Source organism: Grammomys surdaster, unplaced genomic scaffold, assembly GCF_004785775.1.
Source record: "Grammomys surdaster isolate TR1022 unplaced genomic scaffold, NIH_TR_1.0 843, whole genome shotgun sequence".
Taxonomy (NCBI): domain Eukaryota; kingdom Metazoa; phylum Chordata; class Mammalia; order Rodentia; family Muridae; genus Grammomys; species Grammomys surdaster.
Window position 1 is genome coordinate 934,734 of NW_021605262.1, and position 17,751 is coordinate 952,484.

Consider the following 17,751-nt stretch of genomic DNA (forward strand, 5'->3'; position numbering starts at 1 on the left):
CCGGGTGGCTCAGGCGGCGCGGGGAGGGCGAGGGGGCCGCGGCGGCAGCGGCGTAGCGTGCGAGCGGCGGGGAGAGGCCATCGGAGGGGCGGCGACCGGCCGAGGGGGCGGGCCCAGAGCGCCGGGCCGTCAGTCAGTCACGGTGCTCCTGCGGCGCGGCGGCGGCGGCGGCGGCGGCGGAAAGACGCCCTCGGCGGCGGCGGGGCACGGAGAGGGGTGGGGGCCGCCGCCTCCGCTCCAATGAGGGGCGGGGAGGCGGCGCGGGGGCGGCGGGGCGGGGGCGCGGCCTCCCTCGCGGGCCGCGCCGCAGTGCGCACGCGCGGGGATTTCAAATCCTCACTAGGCAGCGCCGCCTTGGTTACCGCGCCTGCGCACTCCGCGCTCTGGGCGGCGGCGGGGAGACGGCGGCGCGGGCGCCCGCAGACCAGACAGACAGGGCGGGGCTGGAGGGGACGGGGTGCGGGTGAGGGCTGTGTGGGCCGCGCCGCGCGTGCGCATAGACGCCCGGGAGCCGGGTGGAAGTTTCCGCGCCGGCTGGCGTGCTGCGGTCACCGGCCGGCTGGGAAAACGAAACCGCTGCGACTGCACCGGGATTGGGCTGCGGGTCGAGCCTCCGCCCTCCCGCCGTCTCCTCGCGTGTTCTGTACAGTCGAGTGTCAGGGCAGAGCCCGTCCCGCGTGGCCCGCCGTTCGCATGGGCGCTCCAGCAGTGCGCCTGCTTTAGGATACGCCGTGGCCCGGCGAAGTCGGAAGCGGCTCCAGTGTCCTGCGCGTTTGGTGTGCGGGTCCAGCCCGGCAGGTGCCCGCTCTGCCTGTGTCGCGCGCGGGCCTCTGCATCCCGGCTCCGCTCATTTTGAGCATGAGGGAACTGCTTCCCTCCTGGTCTATACCAGCGTGGAGCAAACCTTGGCCCTTCTCATACTGTAGCCGGGTGGAAGGAAGGGCCATATTGCGTGCTTACTGCCTTCAGTCAGTGGCGTTGATGCGAATGAATGCTTCGTCTCTGGGATTTTCAGAACACCGGTATACGTGGAGATCACAGCCAATGAGTAGAGCCTGTGCGTTAAGCTTTGTGTGGTCACGAGTGCCTGTAATTCCAGCGTTTGCGAGGCCGAGGCAGGACGATTGCAAACAGTACAAGCAAGCCCTGAAACCCTGTTCCAAAGAAAGAGTGTGTTGTGTTAAATACAGGAAAGGAAAACAGTTCTTAGTTTGAACTCAACTTTTAATGGATCTGGGCAAAAGTGCTTGGCGTCTTTGCCCTCCGTCCCTCTGTCCTCTTGGCTCTGCTACTGCAGGAGCATCCAAAGCCAAACCCTTGCCTCTCCTCCCTCTTGGTCCTTCAGTCACCTCTGTCTTTGATCTGTTTTTAAATTGTGTCTCCCAAGGGTTTTCCCCGTATTCCATCCTAGCCCCCTTTAGTTTTTTTTGTTCGTTTGGGTATTTTTTTGTTTTTTGCCCCCTTTAGTTTTTAACCCACACAGCAGGTGATCCCAGCGTTTAATATGTCCACACATGTATGCATACATATTTAAGTTGTTAGTTTTAAGAAATTAGAGCGTTGGGCTGGAGAGATGGCTCAGCGGTTAAGAGCATTGAGTGCTCTTCCAGAAGTTCTGAGTTCAAATACAAGCAGCCACATAGTGGCTCACAACCATATGTAATGAGATCTGATGCCCTCTTATGGAGTGTCTGAAGACAGCTATAGTGTACTTACATATAATAAATAAATAAAAAGTTTCTATCGCCTCAGAATCTTACAGAAGTTTACTCTCTTGCTAATCAAAATGTAACAGCCTTGGTAACCTGCCAGACTCCACCCCGTCTTCCCCCTTTTCTCCAGGTTGTCCCATAACCTCACTTGCACCAGCAGCAAATGTGAGGCACACTCCTGCCCAGGGCTTTTACACTGACTCTTACAGCTAGATGGCAAGACCTTCCCCAGACATACACGATCCCTCCGTTCCCTCTTCACGCCTTAAGGACTTCCAAGTGGCTCTACTTACACTGGAAACTCTGTCGTCCTTTGCTTCCCCCATTTCTTTCCCTGATTTTACGAATCAGGCGCCCAGAAAACAAGTCTGCTCCTTGACAGTTCTGGAGACATGAAGTCTGACATCAGGATGTCAGTAGCCCTGTTGTCTCAGAAGGTTTGTACAAGGAAAATCAGCCCCGCTTCCTGCTTCCCTCCAAGTGTCTATTACTCTTGGCGATCCTTGGCACTGCTTGTAGTTTTTTTGTGTTCCCTCTACTTTGTCAGAATGGCAGGTCCCCAGGGAGAAATGGGCTTGCTCTAGGACAGTGTAACATAGAGGATAAGTCCTCCCACGAGTGTTAGCAGAATGGCCATACACACTCAGTCCCCTTCCAGCTTCCAGGGGCTGTCATCTTTGCTGTCAATATTTTCTTCTTAGAGTGCTTTACTGTGGGTTTTTTTTTTCATATAGTCTCATGTCTTTGCTGCTGCCTTTAGCTAACCCCCTCCTTTGATTCATCAGCCACTAAACAAGTCTTTGTAATTTGGGCAAATGTTTTGTTATATGTTTGATCACGAATGTTTTATGTGAATCAGACGTCATACATTCCTTTCTTTGGAGATGTATTTATCTTTTATTTTATGGGTATATTACGCGTTTGTATACATGTATTATAAATACATTGCGTGGATGCCTGGTGTCCCTGGAAGCCACAGGGAAGGGTGTCAGACCCCCTGGAACTGGAGCTACAGATGCTGAGCTACAGTGTGGGTGCCGGGAACCTAACCCAAGTCCTCTGTAAGAGCAGCAGGTGCTCTTAACTGCTGGGCCATCTCCTGCCATAGACGCTGTATATTCCTTGATGCTGAGAGTAAAATTCAGTCCTTAAAACCCTGGGCAGGGAGACCATTCTCATCAGTTTCTACAGAGAAAGAGCCCAACACTTTCTCTCTGGGGCTCAAAGGGCTCACACAGTGAAGTCTGAAAATCTAGACCTGAGTTCCCAGGCCAAGTGGCATATCACTCAGCTACTGTTGAATAGCAGGCTGCCCTCAAACCCAATGGCAAATAGTGTTTAGTCATCCTCAAAGTCAGCCTTCCAACGGAGTGGTTCTACTGAAATCGCACAGAGCTAACCTTGCTGTAAGTCGTCTGGGAGGGACAGCCGAAGGTGGGTTTTCCCAGAGGACAGCTGACAGTTGGCTGGCAGGCAGCTAGGGCACAAAGGCTCACTGCATCATGCACTTACTTATGCAACAAGCTGCCCTGGCTTGTTCTCAGTCTGGCTAAAGAGGACAAGAAGCAAGCAGATGTGCACAAGCTGAGAGCTGGCACATCATCATTTCTCAACACACTTTGAACCCATGTGACAAATATGATCTTGATAGAAACCCCGTGAGTCTGAGTATAGTCCTTTTGTCTTAATGGAAGATGCTGCAGGGGCATACATGGTATATTTTACATATGTATATATTGTAAATATGGTATATTTATTACTTACGTATATGTGGTCTGTGTGCCTGTGTGAGTTTGTGCACTGCATGCATGCAGAGATGTCTGTCCAAGGAGACCAGAAGAGGACGTTGGATACTCTAGAACTGGAATCACAGATGGTTGTTTGCCATCCAATGTGGATGCTGGGGACTCAACTGGTGTGAGAATCTCTGGGCTCTTTCTCATGCAGAAGCTGTGCATGAGAGAGACCATGAGAGGGCACTTTGTTGTAGCTGGGAGATGCTGGTCCCTGCCATGTGTTCAGTACCTGCGCACCCTCTGTGCACGAGAGAGCCCATATATTCTCAATGGAAAAAGCAGGTATGTTCCCTGAATGCACAGAGCATGATGGGGCTGAGAGAGGGAATAAAGAAAGACTTCCAGGGGGCTGGGGTGTATTGTAGGTGGAGGGTTAAGGAGGGGCGTCTAGCAGATGCTCGAGCCCATACATGCTGACAAGCATCGGGGACCAGGTATCATGATGTGACACGGCAGAGGCCCTTGTTAAAGCTCTATTCCTAGACAATGCAGTCTGACCGTGCCGTGCAGGCTGGGGTGTAAAGGAAAGGACAGAAGGAAGGGGTGATGGAGACAGTCAGTCATGGGTGCAGGGTTTAGTTAGGGTCAGTAAACAAGGCTGCTGGAGGAAGTAATCTCAAGCTGGAATGGGATGTCCTGTTGAGAGCCTGATCCTGACACAACCCTGTCAGTGTGGGTCCAAGATGGGCAGGGAGTATAGGCAGGAGAACTCCACCCAGCCATCCGGAGATTTAAATATCCAGAGATCTGGGTGAAAGAGAAGGGACTTCAACTATACCTCATTATCCAGGGATCCAAGGTATGGGAAAGGGGGCTTTGCTTCATTCAGTCATTCTGTGTGGGGAGAAGGGCTCGGCTCTATTTAGCCAGACAAGGATTCAAACACAGTGCGCAGGGCTCAGCTGAGACAGAACAGGTAGGCAACCTGGTATACACTAGGGTAAGGCAGCTTGACTCCTTAGTTAGATATAGAGAGAGCTCTCTCTTGTTTCTACGGCTGCCTTGAACAAAAAGCCTGCCCCTTTAACAGCCAGCACGATGAGGCTCATGCCCACATCAGCGGTTTTGAACACGCCGTGGACACCTTGAAATAACTGTGAAAGACTACAGATGATTGCCCTGGCTCTCAGAGACAAGGCCCAGCCAAGCTGTTTCAGTCTGTAACCAGGCTTGTGACAACAAGCCTCCTCAAACCATTCTTGCAGAGAGGGAAAAATGTCCCTTACTGGAGGGAAAACTATTGTCTGTAACAAGGCCGTGATTGGTCGAAAACACAATTCCTAATAACCGCGATTGGTCGAAAGCAAATGGACGATTATTGACCTCCCTTCTCAGGCTGTGTAAGAAGTCTGCTTAGGCTCCCAGTGAGTTGGCTAAGAGGCCCTCTGCTACCTCTCATGGCATTGCAACATCAACTACAATGAAGACTTCTCTCGACTGGCCTGTCCTTCTTTCAGTAGAACACACTGAAGTACTGACAGGATCAGCAGAGAATGGCAACGGTGGTGTGGACATTAACAGGAAGACCAATCGTACCAACTGACACCTAACCTTGCTGCGGCCCCAGTCAACAGCAGTGGCCTGGGACATACCCACAGTTAGAACCCCAACCCCAATCTCTATAGCAGTGGTGCTAGTGTGGCAGTGCTGTGGAGACCTACCCGGCAATCCACTGACCCACTGACCCATGACCCACTGACCCACCTCTCAAAGAAGGGGACGATTGTGCTTGATGATCCCAGCTGCACTCAATGCCCAGTTCTCATCTGGCTTCTGGGTACCTGAGCCCCTGAGAAGTGGCAGGTGCCCCAGCTACATCCTGGCACTGGTATGCTTTTCACCAGAGACAGCGAACCTGAGTCCTGGCAGCAGCCACTGACAACGGAAGGAGAACTGAACTGTTCAAAAGCAGTCAGGACAGGAGGACAACAGGAAATAGAAAGGCAATGACAGAGCAAGTTACAAACAACTAGAGAAGAGAGCTTGTAGCCCTCGTCACCAGAAGACCTCCAGAGAACTGTCAAGTCTTCAAGTCCAAGGGGCTTGGACCCAAGGCTGAGAGCTCTCAACACTGGCCATGCCCTGTCGTGGGTTTGGTTTATTGCTTGTGTTATGTTAGTTGGATTCCCCAAATTACATGGGAATTCATGTCTCTGGCTGTAAGACACTGAGGAGCCTTTCCCCCGGTTGGCTTTGATTGATAAATTAATTTGCCATCGGCCAATAGCTGGGCAAGCAGACAGAGTTGGGACTTTTGGGATTCACTTGCAAGAAATGCAAGTGATAGAGAGGTTCACCATGCCACGAAAGGGGTAAAATCCAGGCTTGAAAGCAGCAGAAGAGAAGGGTTTATCAATCATGTTAAGATCCGGGAAAGAGCGGCTCCAGCCCCACCCCCCCCCCATTGGGTCTGGGGTAGCAAGGATGGAATATAGATTTTAGTGAATAATAACTCAGGAGTATCGGAGGGGAGGTGTTAGCAACGTGGAAGTTTGGGAGTGGCCCAGCTGATTAAGGCTTTTTAAATATAAGGCTGCTTTGAAAGTGTGTGTGTGTGTGTGTGTGTGTGTGTGTGTGTGTGAGAGAGAGAGAGAGAGAGAGAGAGAGAGAGAGAGAGAGAGAAAGATTCTTTAGAGAATCCAGGACATTGGAGCAGTAGAAAGGAACACATGCCACCGTCTTCACCGCAGCCACCAAGGAGATTCGAGCACATTAACCAGCTACAGCAACAGTGCCCAAGACCCAAGGGTCCCAATACCTGAGGCTTGTAGGGAAACGGTAATATCAGTGGCACTTGCTTCCTGCCTGCTGCTGCTCCAACTGGCCGCTGTCACACAAAGAAGGAAACAAAAGCTGCCGGAAGCTAGCATCTGTCTTTCCTGTCTGTGACCCCATCTAGGTGAAACAGAACAGCTCTCAATCCACTGAACTGAGTGGGGGCTGAGGGCTCACTGTCACCCACTCAAAAATCCAGGTGTCAGCCTGGTGGTGGTGGTGCACGCCTTTAATCCCAGCACTTGGGAGGCAGAGACAAGCGGATTTCTGAGTTCGAGGCCAGCCTGTGGTCTACAGAGTGAGTTCCAGGACAGCCAGAACTACACAGAGAAACCCTGTCTTGAAAAACCAAAAAAAAAAAAAAAAAAAAATCCAGGTGTCTTCCAAACATTGCTATTCCCCTGGGCCTGGGAGCCCCCCACTTTCCTCTGGAGGGCGAGCAGAAGAGAGAGAAATGGAGAAGGTCCTGCAGGAGCCTGAGAGGCCTGGCCTGGAGTGGTCAGCTGGCCTCAGGTCGCTCTCCCATCTCCCAAGGAAGACTGGAGATTGGTCTAGCTGTGCCCAGAACATAAGCAATGAGGGCTGGCAGGTGTGTAGCGCCGACTCTCCCATGAACTGCTTAGGAGGTAAAGTGAGGGGATCTGTGATGGACTCAGTGTGGAGACAGGAGAGAGGGATGCTGAGAGCTCCAGGTGTCTGCTGAAGGGCCTAGGAGGGCTCAGGCATGAACATGGGGAGCCACCGCTGCTGCGAGAACACGGGCTGGCAGAAGCACCATGGAGCGCTTGACCCTGAACCTTGGTGTCTCTGGCCGGCACTCAGTTTCTAGGATGCTCCTTTATTCCTCGGAGTGACTAGACTCTGCAGTGCCGGGGAGGACAAATAACATAAGCCAGGAACAGCCATGTTTTCCCATATTTCTTCCACATCCCCTCCTTGTCCCTCCTGGTTGTGGTCTGAGGGAACGGGAAGTGATCACTGAGGGCCAGTGTTACACACCATTGGCTGCCCTCGGACACTTCCCGAAGCCGAATCAGCCAAGTTGGCCGCGTTTTCTGGCTGAGATCACATCTCGGGGTAGCCCAGTGCCACACCTCACTATTACCTCAGGTGCCAGGAGTCAGTGAGTAGAGGTTTCACTCTCTACCTCGTTAGGAAGCCTCGGTGAGGAAACCCAGCTTATCCACCCCAGGAAAGATGTACAGAGTTCCTGTGAGAGTCAAGTCTGTAAACAGGGCCAACAGCCCCTGTTGACTCAGTGAGGACCGGGGCTTGTGGGGGCCAGTTTCCCAACTTTCAACTCTGTGCTTGGTCATACAGCCTTGGGGAATTTGAAAAACCCCTGACCTCACACCCCAGATCTTCAGGAAAGGGTGTGTGGGCCGGATCGCTTACACTTAAGATTATATATGAACATGAAAGGGATTCACCCTGTGGCCGGCTTTCAAGAGTGACCCCTCACAGACCCTATCCCACAGACGACCCTTACTCCTCTGCAATTCCGTAAGAATCTGGGATTTCCTCCAAGCCTCCCAGGTTTCCCTAGGCCTCTTCCCCTAAGCGAAGCAAAAAGACGGCAGACAGACCCACAGCCTGCCTCCCACTCTCGGATCGGGCTGGTTCTCTTCCCCCAGCTGTAAAGAACAGCTCTTCATTTCTGTTTCTCAAGTCGTCCTATATTCTCAGCCCACCCTTTTAGCTGGCCTGGAATTCACTGTTTAGCCCACGCTGGCCTCAAACTTGGGACAGCCTCTTACCTCAGCCTCCCGCATGTGCTTACCATGTGAGCTGCCGTGTCCAGCGGAGTTATTAGCTCTTGTCCATGGCATTTTTCTGAGGCAAGAGGGGAATATCTGGGAGACCACCAGAGGGAAGCCACCTTGAGCGCCCACGTCACAGGCCGTGCCTTCTCACCCCAGAGTAACAAGTTAGGCCTGGAGAATTCTGAGCCAGGCAGTTAGTTTGAACTGGCCTTCTCTAGAGGGACAGTCAGTATACCTGTGGAAAAGAGGAGGCTGTGGGGGGCATGCCAGGCCCTGCGGAGGACTCTGTGGAGTGGCCATGAAGGCAAGCAGCCACAGGCAGCATACAGTTTGAAAGAGAGCCACCGGGTCTCTTGAAGGAGTTGGACAGAGAGAAGATCTTCTGGAATATGGGTTTAATGACAACTGGAGGTCATTTTCCTGATGTACGGTACACAAGGAGAGCAGGAAATGCCCCCTACGTGGGAGGCACCCTGGGCTAGTGGACATGACGGCTGCCACTGAGCACATGAAGGAAGGACTCACAGTTAGTGGATGGCACTGGGTGAGCCGCATGCTGAAGTGGGCATGGACTGGGGGAGCGATCTGAGAGAACAAAGGGCATTCGGGATTTGTGCCTTTGTCTTCACGGATTAGCCGTGTGGCGTTTCAACTCCCTGAAGTTTCTGAGTAGGTCCGAGAATCTGTGTTATAACTTTTCAAGGTTCTATTCAGTAAAATATGTGGGCCCTACTACACTGGGGAACTGGCTCAGCCCCACTAAGGCCTAAAAATAGCGAGTTTACAGACCTGCAGATTCTTTCCTCATGACAGCAAGGCCTGGCGCGGCCCACTGGCTGCCGGGGAGCCACCACACCCCTCTCAACTCCAGACACAGACAGACTGAGGCTGGGCTCAAAGCCCTGCCTGCAGGGATGTTCCAGGAGACTTCGAATGCCTCCAAAGCTTGGCCATGACTTACAGTCTCATTAGCGTATGCATGGGCTGCTGGTTGCCAACAGGTCTCCTTCCTTCTGGATTTTTCTTCTGAATTTCACGTACTTTTTAAACTTTAGCCATTTATCTGATGGCGGGCAGGGCCCCACTCCACGATGAACATGAGAGAATACAGAGCAGGCAGATTGAACATGTGCGGTGCTCCAGCCCACGGCCATCCGAGTTTTGAAGAATGGTCAGTGTTGTTCATTTCAGGAACGTCCTCACAGACACTCATTGGGAAGATGGCATCTTACCTCCAGCAGAGATGTGACAAGGGACAGTGCTTAGGCAAATTCCCCTGAGAGCACTGAGCCTGTTGCTGTCACTCCTATGCTGCCAGTTGGCGCTGAGGGGCATCCTCGCCCTTAGGAGTGTGTCAGTGCCACAGAGAAGCTCTGAGCCTCACCCGGTGTGTGCTCTGCTCTGCAACAGAATCCTAAGATCTTGATAGTCCAGGCAGGTGTCCAAGATGACAAATTCTCCACAATAAAAGGACTGAGGTTGGTTGCGGCTACCCCCGGGGTAGGGGGCATCCACTCTCCACCAGCCCCTCCCCCACACACACTGAAGAAGGATATGGGCTGGGTGTCGGAGTAGCACCCGGTACAGCAGGAGGTCCTTGCCTTTCTAGAGGGTGGCCAGTGTGTTTGGCAAAGCACAACTGGCTTAAGGCGCGCTTTGAAATCCCTGCTCTGTGTTGCTATGTGAGTATCTTGATAAGTTGACTTTTGCTCATTTCTGCTGTAGAGAGCAAGGCCCTGGTCTCTCCGGCGGATCAGAAAACATGACACGGGACGCTGGCCCTTCCCATCAGAGGGCAGGTTAGCAGCCTTCCTCAGTCTCATGGCAATGATGGTCAAGTGAAGGTCTCCTCGCTAATATCACGGGAATGAGGTTTTGTCCCCTCACGTCAGGGCTCGTGGATGGTGGCAATCTCGGGGAAGCACTGTGAACCTCGTGACTGGGGGGGCTGTGGGGGCATCTGACAGAGATCAAGAAGCAGCAGTGGGAAGCTCTCATCTCCATGGCCAGAACTTCCACAGGTGCTGTGTCCCCGTGGCTGGCTGGCTCTCCGCTGACCTAATCCACAAACTGCTCCAAGTTGGTGCTTGCCTGATTCTTCTTGCCTCAATCTGGCTATCTTTAAAAAACAGCCGTTAACAAGTCTGTAGCTTTTTATCGTAAAAGTATCTAAAACTAATGGATTTTCTGACCCCATGTTGTCTGGAAACGAGGAAAAAGAATCAACACTCAAAATCTTACCTTGTCTTTGTGGGTTACTATCTTATCTTAGATAAATTCATCCTTCTACAACTTTTTAAAAAAATATTATATATATATATATATATATATACACACACATACACATACACATACATATACATATACATATAGTATAGGAGTACACTGTTGCTGTCTTCAGACACACCAAAAGAGGGCATCGGATCCCATTACAGACGATTGTGAGCCACCATGTGGTTGCTGGGAATTGAACTCAGGACCTCTGGAAGAGCAGACTTATTATTCAGGCCATGAAGCCACATGTTTTGCCATGAGGTAGGTACTCATATCCAGCAAGGGAAGGGAAGAATCCACCCTGTATCACCTTACCTCTGAAAGCCAGATGAAGACTCAGATCTCACACCTCCAGTGATCTCTAACACCAAGCCTGTGTCTGTGAACTCACACAAGGCAAAATCCCACAGAGCAGGTATTAGAGGCTGTGCTGAGTTTTGACACTGCCTGCAGGATGGGCAACGAAGAGACTGGGAGCCAGCTCAGGGGCATGAACTCCAGGTTCTTATCAAATTCACAAGTTTCTAAACAATGGCAGTAGAAAAGCCCCCTGTTGACACAGGTTGTCATTTGCACCCTATAAGGACACTGCTGTCCTTGCAGAGTGGCTTTGTGCTTGTATAGCCTCTCCCCCCCCACCCCACCCCCCACCCCCGGTGTCCATGGTCCAGAATCTGACTACAGTTGTTTCTAGGATTTCTCTCTTTAGGTTCCACCGTCTCCTCCTTTGTGGACGCCTCTCCAGTGTGCAGACATGCCATCACCTCTCTGGAACACTACCACACCCACCCTGAACCCATCCAGCCCCATGGCATCCTGCTTCCACACTACAGGGCGTGAGCAATGACCTCTCTGCCTGTCAGGTGCTCTTCTTTGCTCTCACTCAAACTTAATACCTGGCTAGTTATCCACTGGGAAGCCATCTTCTTTGTCCTCGGTCCTGACCCATGTCTAGTTTTCTGTGAGTTTACTCGCTTCCATTTCTACATTGGCTTCCTGTGCTTGGGGACAACAGCAGGAATGCATGCCCCGTCCTTGCATGTTCAAACTCAATCAAGATCCCGGAGGAGACTGGCCAAGCATCCCTGTTGACTATGACCTGAAGTTTCTCAAGAAAGCCACATCTAGAGAGAAATCCTAGACTCAGTCTTGCAGATTGAGAGACTGGTTAGAACATCATGATTCTGGAAAGATAGAAGATTACAGTCAATCTTCAGTGTCCTTCATACCCACTTAGCACAAACCTCTCTTTGTCTGATCTAACATCTATGTGTGTCAGGTAAAACTTGGGCATGTTTTACCCAATCATACCCAAATCATGACCTTCCACCAATTCAAAATCCAAGCGTGAATGTCATCAGATAACCTCTGAAAAATGTAAAATAAAAGTCCGAAGTCTTGTCTGCATCATGTATCTGGTGGATGTGCTGATTATTGTTCCCTTTGGATCTGTGACTATAGACGTTCTTGTAACTTCTTCCAGGAAAGAACGTGTCGTTCAGAGCAACCAAAAACCATCTTCCTAAGCTGTGGTCCCTCAGATTTGGCTCAGAACAACAGCCTCTGATTCCTTTGGTGCGGGAACTATGTTTTGTGTCAACAGCTGAATTAATGAACTAGCATCTGAGAGCCTTCCTGCCTGGCTCTCAAGCTCCAGACCGGCCTTGTTAGAGGCGCTCACCCACTTGTTTGGAATCTGGGATATAGTGACGTCAAATCCATAAGGCCACAGGGACAACATCTGACTTTCAAGAAGCTCTCCCCTCATTTTGTCTTCTCCTTCCTCAGTACAGCCCAAGCCTCCTGGTCCCAGCTCCATCTGAGACACCCTCATAAAGTCCTCCTGGCTATGTGCCCCTAAAGCAATGGAGACAGAGATCTGTGCTCACCATGACAATGACTGTCACGATTAGAAATAAGTGCTAGGACCCCAGTTGCTGCCTTGAATTGTATTAGCTTACTCTCTTATTGCCTAACACAAATTACTTAAGTAAAAACTGCAATATTTACTAGTTCACGTTCTCACACAATATCCCACATGTACTACAAGGTTTTGTCATAGCAAGTACCTGGCCTCTGGGACTCTGAACCCTTTTACCAGCCCACCTCTGGGGCCTGAACTCAGTCAACACGTGTCCCTGTGTTTTGGATCTGTCCATGTACTTCTCTATGTCTTAGTCATTCAGGTAGGGGCAGGAAGAGGGTCCTCCTAGAATTGCAGGAGGCATCTCTAGGATGTTCCAGAGCTGATAGTTCGCTAGCAGCAATTAGATCCTAGAGAAAAACTAGGGGAAAGCCCTAAAGTAGAGGAAGAGAGGGAGCATTCATCTGAAAAGGCTGAGGCCATGAATCAGAAAACTCTTCAAGCCAGTTGCTATTGAATGCATACCCACTGGAGGCAAGATTGGCAGGCCCTGAGCCAGCCCACAATGAGATAGAGGCCGGCTGGATGATGAGCAGGTGTTTATACCCATCTGAAATCATGATCTGTAACTTCAAATCAGTAGGTAGAACTGGCTTGCCTATGAAGAAAGCCAGATCCACATGCTTCAAGCTTTGAAGGGAACAGAAAAAAGACACATTTCATTTATGTTGTCCCCAGCTCCATCTGCAAAACCATTTAAAATTCACCTAACATGCAGCAGGCCAGGTGCATTCAGCAACAATGTGTTTGTTTGTTGGTGGTTGGTTTCATCATCAAGTTACAGAGTAACTTTGCCTGTGTTGTTTTTCAAAGAAGCTATTTCTTTTCAGGAAGGGCTCTTAGCACGTTTTAGAGATGGGGGTCCTGGCTCTGGAAGAGAGTAGAAACCCACGCTTGCTGCCTGTACCTAATTTCTGAAGAGAAGCCTGTGCGCCTGGATTGTGGAGGAAATGTATGGACAGATGTTGTGACAAGCTAGTAGTTAATGAAGGCTTGGTGAGTGACAGTCTAAACAGAGAAGGGAAATCCTGCGGTGGCTCTCAAAAGTATTTCAGGAGAGAGAGAAAGCCCACTCCAAACGCATTACATCCGTCTGCAAAGCTCACAAAAGGCATAGCATGCTGCCCAGGGAGAGACATGTCCAGAATGCAGGCTTGGAGAATAACTTTGAGCGATTGTTACCAATGCTAGCACAATATTTGTATGCCATTAGTTAATGTTTTTAAAAACTGGACAGGATGAAATTTGAGTTGCAAGTGCTCTCAACTCTTCTGACATCTAAAATCCATCTATTTGGATGTCAACATCAAAATAGATCCCTTGTTCAACCAGAAAACAAGCTGGGTGCTTGTGAAAGGGCTCTTGGTGACAGCTACTATCACAAAAGACTAGGCCAGGCACAGGGCCCTTGACGACAAGCCCCCAGGCCATTCCACAAGAGAAAAAATATTACAGTCAACTTGAGCCTATTTCTAGGGGAAAATCTTTTAACTTTATACAGTTCTTTTGTCTTTTGTTTTATGATTTTCTTTGGTTTTGCCAGAGAATTAAGGATAAACGTGCACACGGTTTCTCAGCCTGCGGGTCAGAAACTTAAAGGTACCCTGGATTAGGATTGTGAGCTAAGCGAGAGCAAAGAGTCATGCTCCCAAGGCAAGCTCAGTTTATTGGCGAGGTCTGTTGCAATGTGAGTGTGATGAGGCTTCCTCTGTGACCTGTGTATTTAGAGGTCGAGTGGAGAGGAAGCTTTTCAAGGAAAAATGAGGATTAGGCATGACGCTGTGAAACAATCATCCTGGATAGCAAGTATCAGTCGCAAAGGTGGTCCACCCAGTTTGTGGGTGGGCATCTTTGCCCATGCCCATGTGTTTTCTGGGCAAGGCCTTGGGGCTTGTCTTCGAGGGCCCTGCACCTGGCCGAGTCCTTTGTGATAGTAGCTGTCACCAAGAGCCCTTTCACAAGCACTCAGCTTGTTTTCTGGTTGGACCGACACAAGGCATCTATTTTGATGCTGACAGCACTAACTTATTTTAAGAAAGAGGACTGACCGAATAGGGAGGGGGTGGGGGCAACCTGTGGAGCAAACACCCTTCCGATTCTGAGTCATATCTAGCGTCTCCTCACCTGCTGAGTACACACGTTCATTTCTAACATCGGCTTCTATGTCTTACATGTAAAACTTCGATGCATCTCAGTTTTATCTGGATGGAAAACATGTATATCTTATTTTTCTGAATAATCAGCCATTTGTCCCAACATTTTTCTTGTGATAGAGGCTGTGATATAATGAATCTGTCGAACATGGGAGTGATTCTCTAAGGTTCCTGCTCTGCTCCAGTGACTTGTTTATTCATTTCTTGACCAGAAAAATACATTTAAAATACATATATAGGTTTGTTTATTAACTGGAAAAACCTCAAAGTTGAACTTTATCTTTTAAAATTATAGTTCTCAGCTGGTATGTTATTCCAGATAGAGGACATAATAATTTTATAATAATCAATATTACATTTATCTATATTAATATTAATTTAATTTAAATCAATGTATTAATATAACCAAAACAAAATTCCAATAGTTTCATAAGTTAAAATATATTGAATTACATGACTTTTTAGTATCTGTAACAATGTTATTTAACTGTAACTGCATATCTAAGAATTAATGTAAGTCTAGTACACAAATGAACATTGTTTTTACTTATTCAAAAATTCTCTCTTGAAATTATGGTAATTACTTCACAGTGACTTTGCACACTCTCATGAAGCATATTGCTAATTTTTATTATTGAAAATATATAAGCTGTTGTATTGAATGAACCCACATCTCCTGCATACTCTGAGTGCCGCCCAGACTCTTACCTTGTGTCAAAGTATTAATGTTGCTGATGTAAAGGAAGTCTACATTCAAAGCCCAGAGACACCGGACAAAATTGATACAAGATTATCATTTTCTACAGTTGCAACTTTGGCTCTCTTAGGCAAGCTTGATGCTAAGGATGTGGGATGGGTGGCTGAATTTGTTTTGTCCTATGTGAACTTTGATGATGGATTTGGGTGTAGACTAGGCTCTGAATCTCACGCTGGGCAGATCTATTGTTACACAAGATTCCTGGCAATAAGAACTAGTCAGTTGCATCAAGGGAATTCTGACTTCAGTGGTTGGTGGCTTTGCGAATAACGATTGGCTCAGGTGGACTCAATGAAAGACAGAAGTTACCAGTTGCATGCGATTTGTGGTGGGGCTTGGCCTCACTGCAAGTAATCAGGAGACTTCCTGGGATTGATAGAGAAAAGCTGTGTAGCCTCATGTCCAAATGAAGAGGTTGGGGGGTTGGCAGGAAGGCCAGAAGATACGGTCTTTTTCAGACTTTATTTGGCATTGCTGGGAGAAGAGCAGATGAGCCTGTTAGTCACACCTGAAGAAGCGCTTCAGCGAGTGAATATCCAGCCTGATCTAGTGAGCCAGAGTCAGACACAGGAAAGATGCTTAGTATATAGTGTGCGATCTGAACGTTGCTGTTTTTAACGTGCTTATCGGTGTCAAAGTAGAAGTATCTGCTGTTAAGATTTATCGTGTTAATGACAAGTTATGTAATTATACATAAAATAAATACCTGTGCTGTATTTCAAGGCTCAAGAAAAAAGAAAAGAAGTGGATAGTTTTCAGCTTTATTAGTTGTTGCTGGGGTTTATCACCAGAAATATAACTAGTTAGAAAGTTAATAGCTTCTGAGGATCTGGAGTTTGTATCCTGGGTTGATTCCCTTGAGCTTCTCCAGTGAGTAATAGACCATTCTCCCTCTTCATGACCTACAGTGTCATCTTCTTATCTAATGCCATCATGCACAATTCTCAAGTCAGTGATGGTAGAATAGACATTTTCTCCTCTCTATTTTAGTGGAAGTGCTCCATTTTTATTTCATTGTCAAATATACTTTATTCTGATGTCTAATAATCTATTTGACTATTAAGAAAATGACATTCTCGGCCCTGTTCTAGAAACCTTTTTAAAATAGTCATGAGTGTCAAATATTTTTTGTGTCTATTGACATATCCTACATCATTTTATCCTTGACCTATTTATTGATTCAAGAATTATAGGGCAGGTCCAGCACCATGGCTTAATGGGTAGAGTCAGCTGTTGATGTTTTCACTGTGTATCTTCTTAAGAGTGACCACACATCGGGGTCAATATTAGGCTCTTTAAATCTCCTCTCCAAATGAAATTAGTCCAACACTCTTCAAGTTGACCTCAGGCAGATTCTCAAGGTAAAGGCAAAAATCAGCCACATTCTTTACCAAAATAACACATTGGTCTCTAGCCCTGCTGCTAATATGTTTCCCTGTGAAATCTCTCACATATTTTTCCATTGTACACCTTGCTTTCGGCACTGTTTCTGCTTGGATCACCCACTGAGACCCACTTACAGCATCCAACCACTTTCCAGTCCAAAATCCCAAGGTCTGTCTACATTCTTCCAGAAAACAGCACAGCCAGGCCTGTCGTAGCAATGCCCCACTCCTGGTACCAACTTCTGTCTCAGTTACTGTTCTATTACTGTGACAAAGCACCATGACCAATTCAACTTGTCAAAGAAAATGTTTAAACTGGGGCTCACAGTTGCAGAGAAATGGAGATCATGACCCTCATGTTGGGGAGCATGGCAGCAGGCAGGCAGGCATGGTGCTACAGCACGAGCTGAGAGCTTACATCCTGGTCCACAAATAGAAGGCAGAGCGAGCTAGCTTGGAATGTCTTGGGCTTTTGAACCCTCAAATAACACCCCCAGGGAAACACCTCCTCCAACAAGGCCACACCTCCTAATCCTTCCCAAACAGTTCCACCAATTGGGGCTCAAGCGTTCAAATATATATCAGCCTATGGAGGAGAGAGAGCATTCTCATGACCACCACAATTTCTATGTACCAACAATAAAGATGGAGAAGGTGAAGTTTAAAAAGCCTAACACTAAATGGGTCACATAACAATTCTAAAGTCATTAAAAAGGACTGGTGCATGTGTGTGTGGGGAGGGTGTTATAGGGATATGTGGGAGATGAGATAGATGTACGGGGAAAGAGTAACCAGAATGCAGAGGCCACATGCATGCCACAGCTAAAAACTGCCAACCAGAAACACCAGCCCTGCCACCCACGAGACGACAATGTGGGAGATGGCTCTGTCAATCTTCCACGTTGTCTCCACAAGGTTGGGCATTGCCCAGACCATCCTGCCAGCCACTCAGGCTCGGTACAAATGAGACTCTAATGTTTAGATTATCCAAAGGCTTTATATATTTGGTAATGATCAATAACAAGGTGCCCATACAATCAGAGGTGTAATCCAATACCCAACCTAGATATACCAACTACCTTTGACTGCCAGAGACACACGACCATCTGCCTTCATGTTCTCCTCTCTCTTGTCTCTCGCCTCTCCTATCTTTCCCTCTTCCCTCCCCTCTTCCTCTCCTAACTTCTCCCACCTTCGCTCCTCCTACATGTA

General features: G+C 48.6%; 1 protein-coding gene and 1 pseudogene across 1 annotated transcript in view; one reads left to right on the forward strand and one right to left on the reverse strand.

Moving 5' to 3' along the window:
- The window catches only part of Tent4a (terminal nucleotidyltransferase 4A), a 39,751-nt gene extending 38,804 nt beyond the window's left edge, over positions 1-947 (reverse strand). Inside the window, exons 1-2 of the mRNA XM_028782757.1 lie at positions 905-947; positions 363-830 (exon numbers count right to left, since the gene is read on the reverse strand). Coding sequence (XP_028638590.1) covers positions 363-830; positions 905-947 — 511 coding nt within the window. The remainder of the gene's footprint in view (positions 1-362; positions 831-904) is intronic.
- A 14,111-nt stretch (positions 948-15,058) lies between these two features.
- On the forward strand, positions 15,059-15,772 carry LOC114634101 (annotated as a pseudogene).
- The last annotated feature ends 1,979 nt before the right edge of the window (positions 15,773-17,751 follow it).